Source organism: Carlito syrichta, unplaced genomic scaffold (assembly GCF_000164805.1).
Source record: "Carlito syrichta isolate Samal-C Ts95f unplaced genomic scaffold, Tarsius_syrichta-2.0.1 Scaffold135690, whole genome shotgun sequence".
NCBI lineage: Eukaryota > Metazoa > Chordata > Mammalia > Primates > Tarsiidae > Carlito > Carlito syrichta.
Window position 1 is genome coordinate 68,471 of NW_007079786.1, and position 16,951 is coordinate 85,421.

Consider the following 16,951-nt stretch of genomic DNA (forward strand, 5'->3'; position numbering starts at 1 on the left):
AAAGAAAAGATGCTCGCTTATTGCAGCGTTATTTACAATAGGCAAAGTAAGGAATCAACGGATGAGGATGAAGAAAGTGTGGTATGTATACACAGCTGAATACTATTCAGCCACACAAAAAGAAGGAAATCCTGTCATTTGTGACAACACGGCTGAATCTGGAGGACGTTATGTTAAGTGAGGTAAGCCAGGCACAGAAAGAAATGCCCCATGGTACCACTTGTATGTAGAATCTAAAAATATTGAACTCATAGAAGCAGAGAGTATTGAATGGTGGTTACCAGGGGCTGGGGAGAGGTTGTGGGGAGTGGAGTTCCAAATCCCAGTGAGACAGGAGAACTATATGTTTTCACCACAAAAAGTGATATGCTAATACAGACTTCTGGCAGGAACTTGGGGAAAGGTCCTCACATACTCCTGGTGGGAGTAGAATTGATGCAATCTCTTGGAAAAGTGGAAAGAGATCTTCATACATTGACCTAGAAGTAGATCTGTGCAGTAAAAGAAGTTATGTCTAATCCCATTTGGTTAAAAACAAATAATACGTGTGTGTGTGTGTGTGTGTGTGTGTGTGTGTGTGTGTGTGTATAGGTATAAATATATGTATACATGTATGTAAATACTTGCACTGCTTTTATTGCTGTGGAGAAAGCTGTAGATATCTGTGTGCCACGGTTCATTTTAGGAACTTCTTGGGGACCTTTTGGGGTCACGAGTGGGAAGAAGAGAAAGTCTTGAGCTTTTTCTTTGTCACTCTTTTCATGCCTTCAGCTTGTTGTGCTGGTTTATGGGACACGTGGCACTTTTGTACTAAAGGAGGAATTGTCCAACATGAGTTCAAATGTCAAGATGGCTGTTGGGGAAAAATACCTGGGGCTCTGGGGGAGAAGAATGACTCTGAAAAGTTAAATCCTCCAAGTTGGGCTTCCTTGCAATTTCATTTCTCCTTTCTTTTTAATAGAAAGAAACCAAAGGAATGATCTCTTTGAAAGTAATTCCCAACCAGCAAAGTCGTCTTCCTGCGCTACAGGTGAGTGGTGCCCTGCTCTTGGTTGTGATGATGGCAGGATTCAGGCCATGTTGTCTTGTGTCCTTGGAGATTTGATAACAAGTGATGGGAGTCTGACTTTAAGTTCTAAACATTTCACAAGTGTAAAGCTGCTTGGCTCAGAGTCCCGTTCTACCCGCTCCTTGAGGCAGGACACAGGGATGACGTGGTCTGGACCCTGATGCTTTGCTGCTGGTAATTGGATGGGAAAGGAAAGGGTGATCTTCTTCTACAGGTGGCGAAGAATCACCTCAACTCCAAGAGAAATCATTCAGATCATTCAGATCATGCAGAGATCATTCGCAGGAAGAAAACTGCAAGAGGGCATTGAACATAGGAAGAAATATCCAGTCTTACCTGTCATCAAAGAAATGCAAATTAAAACATGCATGAGATACCAGTTTTCACCAACCAAACTGGCAAATTTAAAAATACTAATAATGAAGCCCAGTACAGAGATAAAGACAAAGAAAGAAAAGAGTATCTTTTGAGCACTTATTCCAAGCGTATTGAGGTCACATGCGGCTCAGCGGCCACTGGACGGATAGCTTGGACAGGTCCTGGGCAAGTGAATGTGGAAGAAGTTTAAAAAAAAAAACAAAACCCCAAATCTTAAGTTTCTACTTCAGGTTACTTGTAGTCTGATGGTACAATTTTCTTTTAAGTTTATTGAAGTTTTTGCATATGTGGGTATATATACAACAAAGCACACAAGTCACATGTATGAAACTAGGCGGAATATGCCTCATGGCTTAAGAATGCTCCCCCCTCACCCCCCTCCCCTCACCATGCACATTTTCTCAGGGCTCACGGCAGCCCTGACCTGATACCATAGACATTCACATTTGCATTTTTGACACTTACATCTTTTTTTAGCTGTAACAAAATTTGTATTAACTATTTTGAAATTCTGGAGCAATAAATACATAGAGCACAATAAGAAGAAAAACTTCATCCAAGTCTAGGCTGTTTTGAAATTTACTCATCCATTGTGCTTTGGGTTGTAGGATACGTGTGTATCCATCTTTGGGTGATACTGCCAGGTAGTTTTCCAAAGTAGTTGTGCCAGTTGGCATCCCCAGCTGCATTGTATGACAATTCAGTTCTATTTTCTCAGCAGTACTTAGAATTGTCTGGTATTTTTGGTGGGTGGGTTGGTTGGTTTTGGCTATCCTGGTGGTGGCATCACATTGCGATTTTAGTTTGTATTTCTTTGATGACTAATGAGGGTCAACTCCCTTTTATATATGTTTTTTTCCCCCTTGGATATCTTTTTTGGTAAAATACCGTTTCAAGGCTTTTCTTAGTGATTTGTGGGAGTTCTAGATAAAAGTCCTTTGTCATATGTATCCCAAGTATGTTCTCTTTCTCTGCAGCTTGTCTTTTCCAATCGACTACTTTTTTTTTCTTTTATCGTCATTAGCCTAATATGTCTTGTTTGAAAACTTTTTGCAACTGGGCATGGTGGCGCATGTCTGTAATCCCAGCACTATGGGAGGCCAAGACAAGAGGTTTGCTTGAATCCAGGAGTTCAAGACCAGCCTAGGCTCTATAACAAGACCTCGTCTCCACAAAAAGCAAGAAAAAAATTAGTCAGATTGGTAGCGCACATCTGTAGTTCCAGCTACTCTGGAGACTGAGGTGGGAGAATTGCCTGAGTCCAGGAAGTTGAGATTCCTTCTTCCCCCTCTGCAGACAAGACCACGTGCAGTTCCCAGCCCTCTTGCCCTCCGACCTCTCTCTCAGGCGCTACTCCACCATTCTCGTCTCCCTGCTGTTCATTGGGTCCCGGTCCCATTTATTCACAGCGGGATCTCTCCTCACACGCTCTGATGTTGGCGTTTCTCTTCCTTTGCAGATGTTCATGAGAGCGCAGTTTGACTATGACCCCAAAAAGGACAATCTGATCCCTTGCAAGGAGGCGGGGCTGAAATTTGCAACTGGGGACATTATCCAGATCATCAACAAGGATGACAGCAACTGGTGGCAAGGACGGGTGGAAGGCTCCTCCAAGGAGTCAGCAGGATTGATCCCGTCCCCCGAGCTGCAGGAGTGGTGAGCTTCCGAAATCTGTCACCCTGTGTGTAGTTCTGTTTCTCAGCGAAGGAGACCGCCACACCTCCCTGGCATAGTGGGTGAGGGAGGGCCAACGCTGACTTGGTTAGCTAGCCTGAGAGGCTGCTACAGGTGTTTCCTTCAAGCAAGTGACAGTGCAGGGCTTAGAGCCCTCCCTGGTCTCCAGCTTCCCAAGCTGGCGCCCTTCTGCCGCCCATGCTGCTTCTGAGTTTTCTTCCAAAATCTGCAGAAAACAGTCGCATTTAAGTGTGTGTCCTCTATGCAAATTTCTGATCCACAGAAGAAATAATTCCTGTCCCGAGTCAGACTGCTCCCTTAATTGTGGGTCACACCACATGCCCACAGAAAAATCCATACACAGCAGTTGCGGCTGATTCCGCAGCCAATGCCGACCCTCCCTTTACCTGTGCCAATAACCCCAGCGTAAAGATTATAACCTTGAGGAGAGGTGTCTGGTTGATCTCATCTCTGGTTAAGACATAGTGGAAAGGAAGTTGTAAACATGGGCCAAACCACGAGAGTCAACATAAGGGGCTACAACAAGCATTTCTTGTAAAAATGACGGTGAATGGGAATATTGTGCTCTATGTAATGGAGGTGGTCATTTTAGAAGGTTCTAGTTGCATGCATGGTGTGTTTTCTCTGTCCAAGGATACAAGCTTGCAATGTATATACGTACCATATATTCCTTCGTGTGAGGTGGGGTCGTAAAGGTTTGGGACCAGGGCTGGACCGGAGAAGGGGAGTTGACTGGGACGTGTTACAACCTGCTGCGAAACAGTGGCTGAGACTTAAGGAAGCAGGTTCCTGACTGCGGGCACCACACGCCTTCTCTCCAGCTGCAGCGGACTCTCGGAGCGAGGGGAGAGCAAGAGAGGAGGGGTCACGGGAAGGGAATGGGTCTGGAGGGTTGGAGTAGCAAGCAAGGGGAGTCCACCCACTCCTGTCACAGGACAGGGGGATGAACTGGGACTTTCGCACGGAGGATCTGCTGACCCCTTGGTCATCTTTCCCTGCAGGCGAGTGGCAAGTGTGGCTCAGTCGGCTCCCAGCGAAGCCCCAAGCTGCAGTCCCTTTGGGAAGAAGAAGAAGTACAAAGACAAGTACCTGGCCAAGCACAGTTCGAGTAAGCGTTCTGCGCCTTCTCTCTTCAGGTTCCTGGCAGCACGCCTGTGTGTCCTAGGCTCCAAGCAGCTGAGAAGGGCGGTGTCTTTGCAGGCTCGCTGTGATCAGGCCACTAGGTGTACGGGAAGGCTAGTGGTCTGCCCGCTCCTGCTCATCATGCTACCCTTCCCACAGAGGCAGATGTGGCTGGGGCATCCGTGGAGGGGGAGGGAAAGTGGGGCAAGAACACAGACCTGGTCACAGGGAACTCCACCCACCCTCCGTCCTGTCTGGGGTCATGTGCTATAGTCTCTGCTAAGCGAGTGAAGGCTTTGGAGCACAGGATTAGGTGATCAGCTTTGCATCTGCACCTAGCAGTGGAAGAAGAACCCCAGAAGAGGCACACTGAGCGGTCACATGCACACAACAAGCCAGGGGACAAGTGTGGCAGTCTGGGGGTGGCAGGGAGGTGGGACGGATGGAGAGTTGGGATGACACCAGGTTTCCATCTCGAGCAGCTGAGTGGATCGCGGCACCGTTCTTTAGATGAGGGACCTTTTAGGTGGTACAGAGATCACGTCGGCATTGTGAATTGCTCAGTGTTTGTGAGATAGCTTGGCAGCCCAGGGGAGCATCTGTTACTGAACCCACAGGGAAGACATAAGTACAGGAGACGAAAGGTTGGCTCGGAGAGAGAAGGGAAGGAGGGGGAGAGTGCGGCGTCCCAACACTCGGAGCCCTTTCTCAAAACTCCCTTGCCACACTACAAACGCATACAGTGCGGAGTCCTTCCTCCTTGGGGCCCCAGCCTCGTCTCTAGCCAGCTCCTCCCTGTGTGTCAAGATGTGCCAGGCTCTTCCCACCCCAGGGCCTGTACCACTGTTCTCCCCAGCTCAGGACGTGAACACTGCTCGGTTTCTTTGCCTCTAGTTTTTGACCAGTTGGATGTTGTTTCCTACGAGGAAGTTGTCCGGCTCCCTGCGTTCAAGAGGAAGACGCTGGTGCTGATTGGTATGTACTGCTTTTCTAGCTAAAGGGCACGTTTCTGTCCTGATTTTCCTGCCCACATTATGTACCCACCGAAACAAGGCAGCGAGGAACAAAAGGAGTGAGGTCTCGTGGGGTTTCAATATAGAGCAGGTACATGGAATGTTCACGTCCACCTCACAAGCGGCACCCGTCAGCGGGCTTCTCTGTAGAAATCACAGTTATGTTCTCAGTCCCCATCCTCAGTCCTTAGAAAGGACATCCTCCCCCAAATGGAAAAAAAATGACCCGAAGCCAGCTGGTGGCCCCCCACCTTCTGACGTCAGGCCAGAGGCGGCACCACCTCATTTTCACCTGGTGGCCGTCTAGAGTGCTGAGAGAAAAATCCACACCCCGCCCCTACTCCCATCTGCATCCCCGCCTTCTGTCTCCATGCAGGCGCCAGCGGGGTGGGTCGCAGCCACATCAAGAACGCCCTGCTTAGCCAGAGCCCAGAGAAGTTTGTGTATCCCGCCCCATGTGAGTACTCCCGGGGCCTCCGACGGGGCGTGTCAGCCTGGAGGTTGGGGCATCAAAGCGCGTTTTCTCACTGTTGGCACCACTCTCCATCTGAGATTGCACAGCGTCTTCTCTGTCTTAAACGTTTGATCATAAAAACGAAACCCAATACGGAAAGATGATAATGCCTGCCCACAATGGTTCCTCCTTGCAAGGAACTACACTGTTTTCTTACTGTCCTCTTCTGTGCTGTCTGTTCCCTCAACAGGAACCGCTTTGAACAATGACTAAACAAGTATTAAGACATATGCACGTTACTTTTCCATTTTACTTTATATTCATTTTCTCATGTTCCTAGTCTGTCTGCCTAATTCACTGAGAGAACTGTTTCCTCGTCCATGGAGTGAATGGACTGTAATCTCCTTAGTTAGCCCATGCTTGTTTGACGTTGAGGTTGCCTCTGGGTTTCGCGAAATGTCTTCTCAACGAAAGCCGTGCTTAGGGAAGGCCCAATCTCAGCAGCAGCCCTAGGTTTGGAGAGTGGCAGCACCAGCGACCAGGTGAGGAACTAGATTACCTTCCATTCCCAGAAAGAGACATGCTGAGACCTCACTTATGTCATCAGTAGCTTCTCGAAAACTTCGGCTTTAAGCGAAATGAGGTACAGCAGGTTCTTGAACAATGATGAACGTCATTTCACTGTATCACTAATGAGAGAAACATTGGCTTTGTTATGTCATTTCACTTAAAGGCAGTTTCCAAGAACCTGCTGATGCTATTAAGTGAGGAATGACTATCCAGTTAAGCAAAACAGAAAGCCAGAATCTAACCCTGATATTAGTATTAATTCGGTTTCTCCATTTTGCTTTTTTACCCATGGATCATTGAGAGTTGTCTCCTTGCTGAGATGGACAGTCATTTCAGAGTCATTAGGAGCAGAAACAGTGCAGGTGCCTCGTTCGAGAGATTCCTGTGCTGACATAGGAGGCAGAGACGGTCCACAAAGATGCAAAGAACGGGAGAGGGGAAGATTGTGCTTAGACGATGTATCTGAGTAATAGAAAATAGGGCCTTTTTTTAGCTTTTAATAATACGAGTTTAAATCGAGCCAAAGTACTCTTCATTCCAAGTCATGGAAAGGAAACCGTAAATATCTTTTCAGGAAACCCTGACCATAGCCCATAGGTCTGTTTTTGAAATATTTTCAGCTGTCATTTCTTCATTTCTGAGCTTCAACATTCCTGGATTTGGTGATTTGAGAGATGTAACTCCATATGGGCTTTTCTACGTTGGGCCTTGCCTCTTACAAAGAAATGTGTTCTGGGCAGGTGGGCCATTTCCTGATCAGCATCACCTTCTAGCATTCGCCTAGCAGGAGCCCATGGGAGGAGCCCCTGCCATTCCACTCTGCACAAAGGCAGGTGGGGCTTCCATGCAGACGCCATAGCCTCACAAGAGGGTTCTTGAACACAGATACAACACGGCCGCCGAGGAAGAGCGAGGAAGACGGGAAGGAGTACCACTTCATCTCAACGGAGGAGATGACCAGGAACATCTCTGCCAACGAGTTCTTGGAGTTTGGCAGTTACCAGGGCAACATGTTTGGCACCAAATTTGAAACGGTGCACCAGATTCACCAGCAGGACAAGGTTGCCATCCTTGACATCGAGCCCCAGGTGGGTAGGCACCAGGACTGGGTAGGCTTGGCCACACCAGGGAATCTCCTGGGAGCTTGGGGCTCATCAGTTCTTTTAGTGGGGTCACCTGGGAATGAGAACGGTACGGGAATGATGGAAAATAGCAGTGGAGTAAAGCTCAAAACTGCTTAGCAGAAGGAATCTTTTGTGACAGTTATGCTCTTGTTTTTTCACTCTCTCCTTTTCTTCTGTCTTCCCTCTTCGTAGACCCTGAAGATTGTCCGGACAGCTGAACTTTCACCTTTCATTGTGTTCATTGCACCTACTGACCAGGGCACTCAGGTGAGAAGGCCAGGGTTGTGCAGGGGTCAGGTGTGCGGGCTCACCTGCTCTGGGCCTGCCCAGCCTAGGACATCAGTCCAGATCTTTGACCAAGGAAGCAAATGGCATGTACATTTTATTCATTCAACAGATAGTTATTAAAGCACTGGTTAGGCCAGTGCCCATGCTAGGGAACAGGAACAAAGCAAACCAGGCCCGGTCATTGTTCCAGAGGCTTCTGGGTCCAGTGGTGGGGATGGACAGTTGATCAATTCTTGATACTCTGGTGATGCCGGCTCAGGCAGGGTGAGCTGGGATGGACAGAGGCAGACTTGGAGCCACCTGGGAACAGTGTGGCTGTGGGGAGGAAGGAGGCCAGGAATGTATGGAAAAGCTTCTCCTGTTTCCTTCCACTCAGCCCTACCAGTGTGTAAACAACTTCAACAGATGCGCGGTCTTCTATCGTGTGTGTTTGTATGTTATATACACACAATATATACGTGTATTTTAGTTGGGATCTCACTGTATTGCCCAGGCTAGAATGTGATGGCATGATCATGCTTCACTGTAGCCTCAACCTTGTGGGCTCAAGCCATACTCCCACGTCAGCCCCCCAAGCCACTACGCCCAGCTAATTTTTTGAATCTTTCTTGTGATGAGGTCTTGCTATGTTGCCCACGCTACTCTCCAACTCCTGAGTTCAAGCAATCCTCCTGTCTCAGCCTCCCAAAGTGCTGCACCCAGCCTCGCAATTACTTAGGCTAATCATTCACTTGTCAGTGGCCGTTGGGTTGTTTTAAACATCAACTGTTGTCAACAATACTGCCATCAACAGCCCTGTACGTGTGGCATTTCAAATATGCGGATACTTGTGTAGGAAGAACTCCCAAGTAGGCTCAATGGGTCCAGGAGCACTCCCCCCCCCCCCCCAGCCCTGCCCCCAACCTGGCATGTCTTTTGGTGTTTCTAATCAGTCTTCACGGCTGCTTGGTTTTGGGTCAAAGAGGCTTGGGATTGTATATATGTTTTGGTTTTTTTGAACCGGAGCTGATGCAGAAAAGGCCTTTGTTTTGGGATTGCAGCTCTGGTTGTTGCTGAAATGGCTCACCCACATTCGAGGGGCATAGAATGTTGAAGGATGTGAACTGGGAGATAGATGCTGGTGAAGTCCACGCTGTCTCTCCGTGGTTGCTGCTCTTCCAGAGGGCTGACCGCGTGAACTCAGGATTAGGTGGAGCCCCTGAGGTTGCCGTGGTCTGTACTGTCTGTGCCTGCCATTTTCTCAAGCATCCTCTTCTGAGTTTGAGTCTTTACATATGATACGTGGCTGAGCAGTACTACTAGCAAATGCCTTTAAAAAACTTGTTACTGGCCTCTCTGGGGGGCCGTATCATTGGCTGGGGGGCGCCACAGCCTGCCTCATCTGTGACTTTTTCTTACAGACGGAAGCCCTGCAGCAGCTGCAGAAGGACTCTGAGGCCATCCGCAGCCAGTATGCTCACTACTTTGACCTCTCACTGGTCAACAATGGTGTCGATGAAACCCTTAAGAAACTGCAAGAAGCCTTTGACCAGGCGTGCAGTTCTCCACAGTGGGTGCCCGTCTCCTGGGTCTACTAAGCCTGCAGACCAGGGACCCACTGCGTGCCCCTCTCCAGCACTTGAGACTCCGTTCCCCTCGCTTTGAGACAGGGCTGCTCCGAGTTTTGTGTCCGCTTCGCGCTCTCTGCAGCTACCCTAAGACAGCAGGATTCAGTCTTCTTTCTCAGGCTCCAGAAGGGCTGGGATTCAATTTCTCTGACAGATGGGGCCCCCACTGATCTGGATTTCAAAAGGATCTCTGGAAACTGGGGCAAGAAGCACCACCAGAATGTAACTGCTGCTCAGAGAGCAGTTCCGTCACAGCTTGCCCTCGTTCACCTTCAATTACACCAGGCATCTTATTTGTCTTTTTACTTTGAAGAAAGCGTTTTTTAACTGCCACTTTCTAAAATGCCAAAATGAAACATCTGTGCAATAGAATGTCTGCTCTAGGAAAACCCTCAAAAGCAATAAAAATGCCATGTGAAAATGCCAGTGACCTTGTACCTCTCCGCTCTTCCACCTGCACTACAAATCTCTTGAAAGGGAAATGTCACCCCATGCACTTAAACTTGTAGACATTGACATCGACACAAGATGCCTCTCCTGGGTTCAGATGGGACTTCATGCCCCACTGCAGAGCTCCAGTGGCTGGTGCCCAGAGAAAAAACCTTTTTAAGGCTACCTTCTCTGGGGGGGAGCCCATCGTGGGCACACATTTAATCTTGCGGCTAAAACTCACATTTAGAAGAAAAACCAGGGTCAGGGTCCCCCCTGCATACTGGCCCATCACATGGCACATCTTGGCCTCTCCTTGCTCCATCCAAAGACTCCTCCACACAAGGAGCCTCCTGTATTCTCTCCTAGCTTTTAATACATTTCTCCCACTAACCATCTGTCACCAATACCTTGATTCCTAAACATCCCCACCCCCAGCTTCTTTCACCCTGCTCACTCTGCCACCAGCACCGGAAGTGACAGCTTCAGCAAGCTCCTGTCACAGTTCGTGTTCAGATGTGTCTGCAGATCTGTGCTCTGCCCATCTCCAGACACACTCACTGATACCCTCCTACCAGGGCCACTACACGGAACACATCACCCTGTCTCCTGTCTGTTGCAGAGAGATCACTTGCTTGTGATGACCACACCCCTCGGTATCTGATCCCATATCAGATGATAGGCCCTAAGGTGAACGGTGTAAGATACAGACAAATGTAAAACCAGCCAAACATAAAGGAAAGCATCAAATTTCAAATAGGACATAAAGGTCTCCAGATTTATAATCAAAATATTTTTATTTATGTTGAAGCCTTATTCTATCACCTAGACTGGAGTGCAGTGGCATCACAGCCACTGCAGCCTCAGCCTCCCGAGTAGCTGGGACCACAGGCACACACCACCACGCCTGGGTAATTTTTTAAGTTTTTAAAATTTTTTGTAGAGATGAGGTCTTGCTATATTGCCAAGGCTGGTCTCCAATTCCTGGCCTAAAGTGATCCTCCCACCTCGGCATCCCAAAGTGCTGAGATTACAGGTGTGAGCCACCACACCTGGCCCAAAATATTTTATATTTTTTGCTTTGCTAGTTCGAGATCACCAACAATAAGAAAACCCAACAGGAATACTTACAAAACTTAGCAAGTCAATTTTAATAAGTAAAAATTACAACAGTCTTCTCCCAGCAACGAGCAAGTTCACTCTTTAAAAGTAAGTGAGGGCTAAAACAAGAGGGTACAGGAACGGTTCAGCTTGTCACACACACACGTAGCCAGATGGATACAGGTGAACACAGCTGTACACACGAGCTTTGAAGAAGTGCACAAAGGACTGACTGCTGGGCCAGAAACAAGAAAGACAACTACCTGGCCTGCCTGGCCTACGCCCCAACACCAGAATAGGCCACTGTCCTCACAGGACACTGGAGACAAGATTCAGCTATATTCTTACACTCACCGAGGGCTCTACACCATTTCAAGAGCAGACTTTTCTTTTAAACGGGACTTGTTTTAAAAAGCAAAGCAGGAGAGGACTACGATGTTCACACGGCCATTAGCACACAGTTGCAGAGTTACCGGGTTTGGAGGCTTTCCGACTCAAACAAGCGGAGAAGTTGTTGGCATAAAATCTGCCTCACATCACCCACATCCTTAAAACAGGACAAGATGGGACGATCACACCAGGTAACACCACCGAGGTCTCAAGGAGCAGCCGAAATGTGCCGGAACTCTCCACCCTGTCCAGGACCTGTGTTCCATTCCCTCGAAGACAAAAGGAACTATGTTTCTCACTAAGGCCTTCATTTCTCCTCCCAGCTGGACACCAAGCTTAAAGTGGTCTTCACTACTACTCAGAAACAACTTCCACTTCTTTTGCTTTCTTCTTTTTCTTCTTCTTTTTGGTGGTGTCACTGTCCTAGAGAGAAAGAGAAAAAAAGCTCACAGCATCCACAAAGAGAACAATTATGACTCTCCCAAAAGAAAATCTGGTCACGTCCACACAGTTAACTAAACTTCTGCAGTGTCTGTAAAGATATGTTAGGTTACATAAATACTGCATGTGGCACGAAGTTCTGCGAAGTTTTCAGTGACACCCTAGAGGCTGACTTTTATAAGTAGAAACCTTCAGATCACCAAGCTACACACCCTCCCCACACACTATCAACAGAGCTATAACTATGACCAGTTACCATAAGTCACTAGGAAGAGTTTAAGACAAAGGCCAGGTTCTCTTTGTGGATGCCGTGAGCTTCTTTTCTCTTTCTCTCTAGGACAGTGACCCGACAGGCAAGGGAAGACTAGAGGCATCATTTATCCAAGAGCAACAAAGCCCCCGCCGGGGCAAGGCTCTCCCCACCCAGAGACGGAGCCCGGGGCCTGAAAGGGTTTGTACGTACTCCGCCTCCAGGCTCGGCCCCGCTCTCCAGAGCGGCCTTGGCCCTTTTGTCCTTCTTATTCTTCTTCTTTCCCTTCTTGATCACCTGGGGAGCTGCTGGCGGGGTCTCATCACTTTCACTCTCACTTTCTCGCTTCCGCTGGAATGAAAGCAAGTGTCAAAGATAGATCTTGGGCAACAATAGACAAGAAAGGCTCAGGAAGTCACCCGACTGGATCTGGATCCAACAGTGCAGTTTCTGATCACAAACCCCAACAGGACCCTCTGTTTACGGAGGACTAGAAGACAGACTCGTCCCAAAGCCCAGAAGCTGTGGGGTACAACAGGAGCACCAGGGGGCTTCCTTGAGGACCGAAAGGCCAAGGAGCCATTTCTCTCGTGGAGGGTGGGCTTAGAGGTCCTGGTATTCTACGTCCTCCCCAAGTCCGCAAAGAAAGCGGACAAAGCAGTAACTCACTCAGCCTGTTGTGGGGCACTTGGTACCACTCGAGGGTTTGGAGTGCAGACATGTCCCCCGTGTTCTAACGCCAACAGCTCCCAACCCCAGGAAGCCAAGCTGCCACTACAGGCATGACTCTGACTCTTCAGACACTGGTGGTGCTGGCTAGACATGTCTGCCAGACTTGGGCAATGATGCTCCCCGCTGAGTTTTGTATGGCCTTCAGTGTCAACTACAACCTGCCGTGGCCTGATTCCAACACACTCGTGCTACCACTTGACCCAGGGTGGAGGCCAGAGCTAGGGTGGGAGTCTAGGCTGGCTGGATTCCCAAGTCCACACTCCCAGCAGACATGACGGAATACAAATCAGAGGAGCCCACAGAGCCAAAGCAAGTGACACCATCATCTGGTTGTGCCCTGCACTCTGATGCAGGCTGACACACACTGCTACACCAAGCCTGGATACACTTCTTAGCATCACCCCCCTCGACACATTTCAAACGGATCACAGCCCGCCACTCACCTTTGAGGCTTTTGCTGCTTCAGCAACTACCTGTGGTGCTTTCACCACTTCAGCTACTGTGGACGGAGCTTTGGCTGCTTCAGTAGCCACCTCTTTCTTGGAAGAATCACTGAACGAGAAGAGGGGGCAAGAGGTCACACTCACTGAACAGCCTCCCAGGGCAGGACTGACGCATCTCAGGTATGCAGCGGTATCTGGCAAGTCTAAGGCCACCATCAAAATACTGACGCTGGACAGAAGAACTCACCACTTACTGTTGCAGACTGACTCCCTCTAGAGTCCCATGAGCCAGACTAGAAAGGGATAACTGTCTGCTGTGCAGGCCAGAGCCCCTCACTGGCCTGGGCGGCCAAGGCCTCACGGAGCCACAGCCCCAAACTAAGTCCCCACCCCTTCCCTGGGCTCTGCAATCTCTGTCCTCACCTGTCCTCGATGTGCTCCTGCATCCAAATGGCAAGCTTGCTGTCTCTACCCATCCTGTCCTCACCTGTTGTTGACATACCTTCATGTCAAAGCAGCAAGCATGCCCTCACCTCTGGCCCTCACCTGTAGTCAACGTACCCCTGCTTCCAGGAAGCAGGTGTGCTGTCTGTGGGTTTGCCGTGCTTGTCCAGAAGGCCCTGTTTGATCATCAGCTTCTTCTGACTTGCCTGGTGGAGCATCGGGGTTTCAATATTACAACGGTGCCAACATAGAAAGCAGGCCTTACGACTGCACAGAGAGGCACAGGGAGGCACAGGGGGGCTCCCCCCTTGCGTATTCTCAGCAGGGTCTCAAGTACCTCTGCAAGGCGGTTCAGAACTTAATCACTCTACCAAAAAGACATCTTCATGTGCATGTTTATTGCCACACTATTCACAATAGCAAAAACATGGAGCCAACCCTGCTGCCCGTTGAAAGTGGACTGGATAAAGAAAATGTATACATATACACGAGAGAATATCACACAGCCACAAAGAACTAAATCATGGCCTTCACAGCAACCTGGATGCAGTGTTGGAGACCATCAGACTAAGTGAACTGTCACAGAAACAAAGAACTGAATACTGCATGTTCTCAGTCAAAAGTGGGCCCGGAACACGATTCGCATTCGTGCAAGAGTAGGATCGGCAGTCACTGGGCACTGCTGAGGAAGGCAAGTGGCAACGCAATGAGTACCTGGCTCACTACTAGGGGGAGGGAGGGCCACCTAGAAGCCCGAACTTCACCTGCATGCAACCTACTTACGTAGTAAATCCTCACTTGTAGCCCACAACCCTAGAGTAAGTAAATAAATTAAAACAGAAACAACCACACCCACTGCTTCCAAAGGAGCAAACACATGACTTGCTGACGGTCAGAACATTTGGTGACATACACGCCCTACTCCAGCCACTCTATTCTTTGGCCACAGGGCTTTGCATATGCTGTTCCAAGGCCCTGAACTCTTCCCGCCCCTCACCAACATTTAACCCACCCTTCACACTGGTGTAGCTTAAGAGATGATCCCTTGCCCAGACCCCCTGACCATGTCCAACTCCTCACTGTGGACTCTGCAGGTGGCAGGCACATCTCGATAGCCACTAGAATGGCTGAAATTCACCATTTGGGCAGTACTGTTTCCCCCCATGAGACTGCAGTCTCTGAGGTCAAATCAAGGGCCCATTTCCACCACCACGGTCAACCCACAGCCCAGCACAATACAAAGCCACGGTGGCAAGGGTGCACACCAGGAGCCGCCTGAATGAGTTCCACAATGCAAAGTAACTCGGCAGGGCACACAACCCTGTCCTGCTTACCTTTGGACCTAAACCCCACTTCCGAGGGTAAGTATCTCTCTCCATGATCACTCTCTTGATCTTGGCTACTATACCATGGTCGCAGGTAGAGATCACTGCTGTGGTCATTAGTGCAATAGCTGGAGGCATTGAAGAAAGAATGATTTGAATGAGAAAGGCTTGGTAACCAATGAGCCCCAATTCCACTGCTTTCTGCCACTTTACAACCCATTTAGAACTCTTGAGCTCTACTCCTTGAACTGGGATTTCCTTTGTGCAGGATGTACACATGGAGAAAACTCTCTGTTATCAGAAGGAAGCCCCTGAAATTCTGTTGAAACTTCCCAAGTTAAAAAACGCCTCACCATGGCACTAAAGGTACACATGGCAGGCTTGTGACTCAGGACACTATGGGAATGCATGCATACCCTTCAAGGGCACAGATCCTTTGAAGTTTTAAGGATTCCCTCGTCTGCACTGCCCATGGGGAAGATCCTGATGACATGCCTCATTTCTGCTCTGATTTATTAAGAGGGCACAGAGAATCTAAAGTCTCAAGGGACAATCCAATGGTAGCTAAACACTCACAAGTTCAAAACCACTCATACTAATAATCACAGGTTAACAGCAAGCAGACAAGGCTCTTTATTTCCATTACCATCGACAGCTGTTTCTTACTCTTCGCTGATGATCTGTCTTCTCACTGGAAAGCCAAGTGGGGACAAGGGCCTACTTGTGTGCAAAGGAAACCCCACTCACCGCCTCCTCACCTGTATCTAAATGACCTGTCCCTTCACTGTAAGCACCCATCAAGACCCCAGGAAACACCATGATTAGGTCAACAAGGGACCAGGGCTTGGGGACTCATTCAGTGAGTCTGGCTCTGCAGGTACAGAACGGTGTCCCAACTCCAGAACCGGAGGGCACCATCCCCTTACCCATGCAGATCGCTTCCCCTTTGGTAGTGATGACCACAATCTCCTGATTGACCTCAATGCCATCTTCGTACCGCAGAACACCTGGAAGCATGATCTTGGCCCCATAGCAGATAGCATTCACCTGCAGAGATGGCAGCCTGTGAGGGCCCCAGCCAAGCTCTTCATCCCATTCCCACACCAGAATAAAGGAGAACAGGAGGGAGGGGTGTGAAAGCAGGAAATAGGGCTAATGACACTGATAGCCCACTAACCGCAACGGAGCTCGAAGGGACACAAAACAGTAGCAACCACCTAATTATGTGCCAGGCACTGCTCTAAGCATTGTATACATGGCTGTCGAGTACAGACATGAACAGGTTCCCAAAAAACTTGCAAACAGGATTACTGAGGCCTGCTGAACCAATCACATGAAAGTTTTGGTGCAGAACTTATAGGTCAATAGGCACCAGTAAAGGCCACCTCTCTAGGAGGTAAACGGCACCAAAGTATCAGTTTCATGTCATCTCCACTCACCTAGATCTCTTGCTGATCATATTCTACCTTTCTCTTAAATTCACCCGGAAGCTACCAGTTTGTTTGACAAGAAGGGCACATCACGTTTATACTGTTCACTGTTTTATGTGGCTTTATCTTTTTTGGACTATTATAGTGCTATGTTTCAGTATACTCCTTAAAGTTCCTTTTCTTTTTTATTACGGACTCTAACATACCAAAACTTGAATATGAGTAACTGTCAGGCTCAAATATTCAATATCCAATTTTAATCCCTCAAGTTAGAGATAATTTCTAATAGCTCCATAGTATTTAACAAAAATAGATTATGAACTGGGCCACAAAGACAATATTAATTTATAAAAGGCCACATCCTCTGATAATAAAAATTAGAGATAAAAAGGTTATCTAAAAAATTCTTGACTAGTTATAAAAGAAACTCATCCTTAAATCACCACAGAAAGGGAAGCACGAACTGAAATAATTAACTGCATATTTACTTGCATTATTAAGAAGACTACTCTCAATTATAAGGCTGTTTAGTTAAGGAAAGGGCTTGATAAGTTCACTGAAGTTTAGGTTTTACAGTCCAGAACTACAAATTTATTTGGTTTTTTTTTTTTTTTGAGTTGGATTCTCACTCTGTCACCCAGACTGG

The 16,951-nt window shown here is 48.2% G+C and overlaps 2 protein-coding genes across 5 annotated transcripts in view; one reads left to right on the forward strand and one right to left on the reverse strand.

The window, feature by feature from the left end:
* Positions 1-9,746, forward strand: part of MPP1 (membrane palmitoylated protein 1) — a 57,915-nt gene extending 48,169 nt beyond the window's left edge. For 3 of the 4 annotated variants that reach the window (XM_021708273.1, XM_021708274.1, XM_021708276.1), the window contains 8 exons: positions 962-1,030; positions 2,907-3,103; positions 4,144-4,250; positions 5,159-5,239; positions 5,654-5,734; positions 7,187-7,389; positions 7,618-7,692; positions 9,114-9,746. In XM_021708273.1, the coding sequence (XP_021563948.1) occupies positions 962-1,030; positions 2,907-3,103; positions 4,144-4,250; positions 5,159-5,239; positions 5,654-5,734; positions 7,187-7,389; positions 7,618-7,692; positions 9,114-9,290 (990 nt within the window). In that variant the 3' untranslated portion in view covers positions 9,291-9,746. The remainder of the gene's footprint in view (positions 1-961; positions 1,031-2,906; positions 3,104-4,143; positions 4,251-5,158; positions 5,240-5,653; positions 5,735-7,186; positions 7,390-7,617; positions 7,693-9,113) is intronic. The other variant, XM_021708275.1, reaches the window with a different exon arrangement.
* A 1,127-nt stretch (positions 9,747-10,873) lies between these two features.
* The window catches only part of DKC1 (dyskerin pseudouridine synthase 1), a gene marked incomplete at its 5' end in the record, with an annotated part of 11,670 nt that continues 5,592 nt past the window's right edge, over positions 10,874-16,951 (reverse strand). The window contains 6 exons of the mRNA XM_008049494.1: positions 10,874-11,663; positions 12,145-12,282; positions 13,107-13,215; positions 13,653-13,756; positions 14,885-15,003; positions 15,802-15,922. Coding sequence (XP_008047685.1) covers positions 11,595-11,663; positions 12,145-12,282; positions 13,107-13,215; positions 13,653-13,756; positions 14,885-15,003; positions 15,802-15,922 — 660 coding nt within the window. The remainder of the gene's footprint in view (positions 11,664-12,144; positions 12,283-13,106; positions 13,216-13,652; positions 13,757-14,884; positions 15,004-15,801; positions 15,923-16,951) is intronic.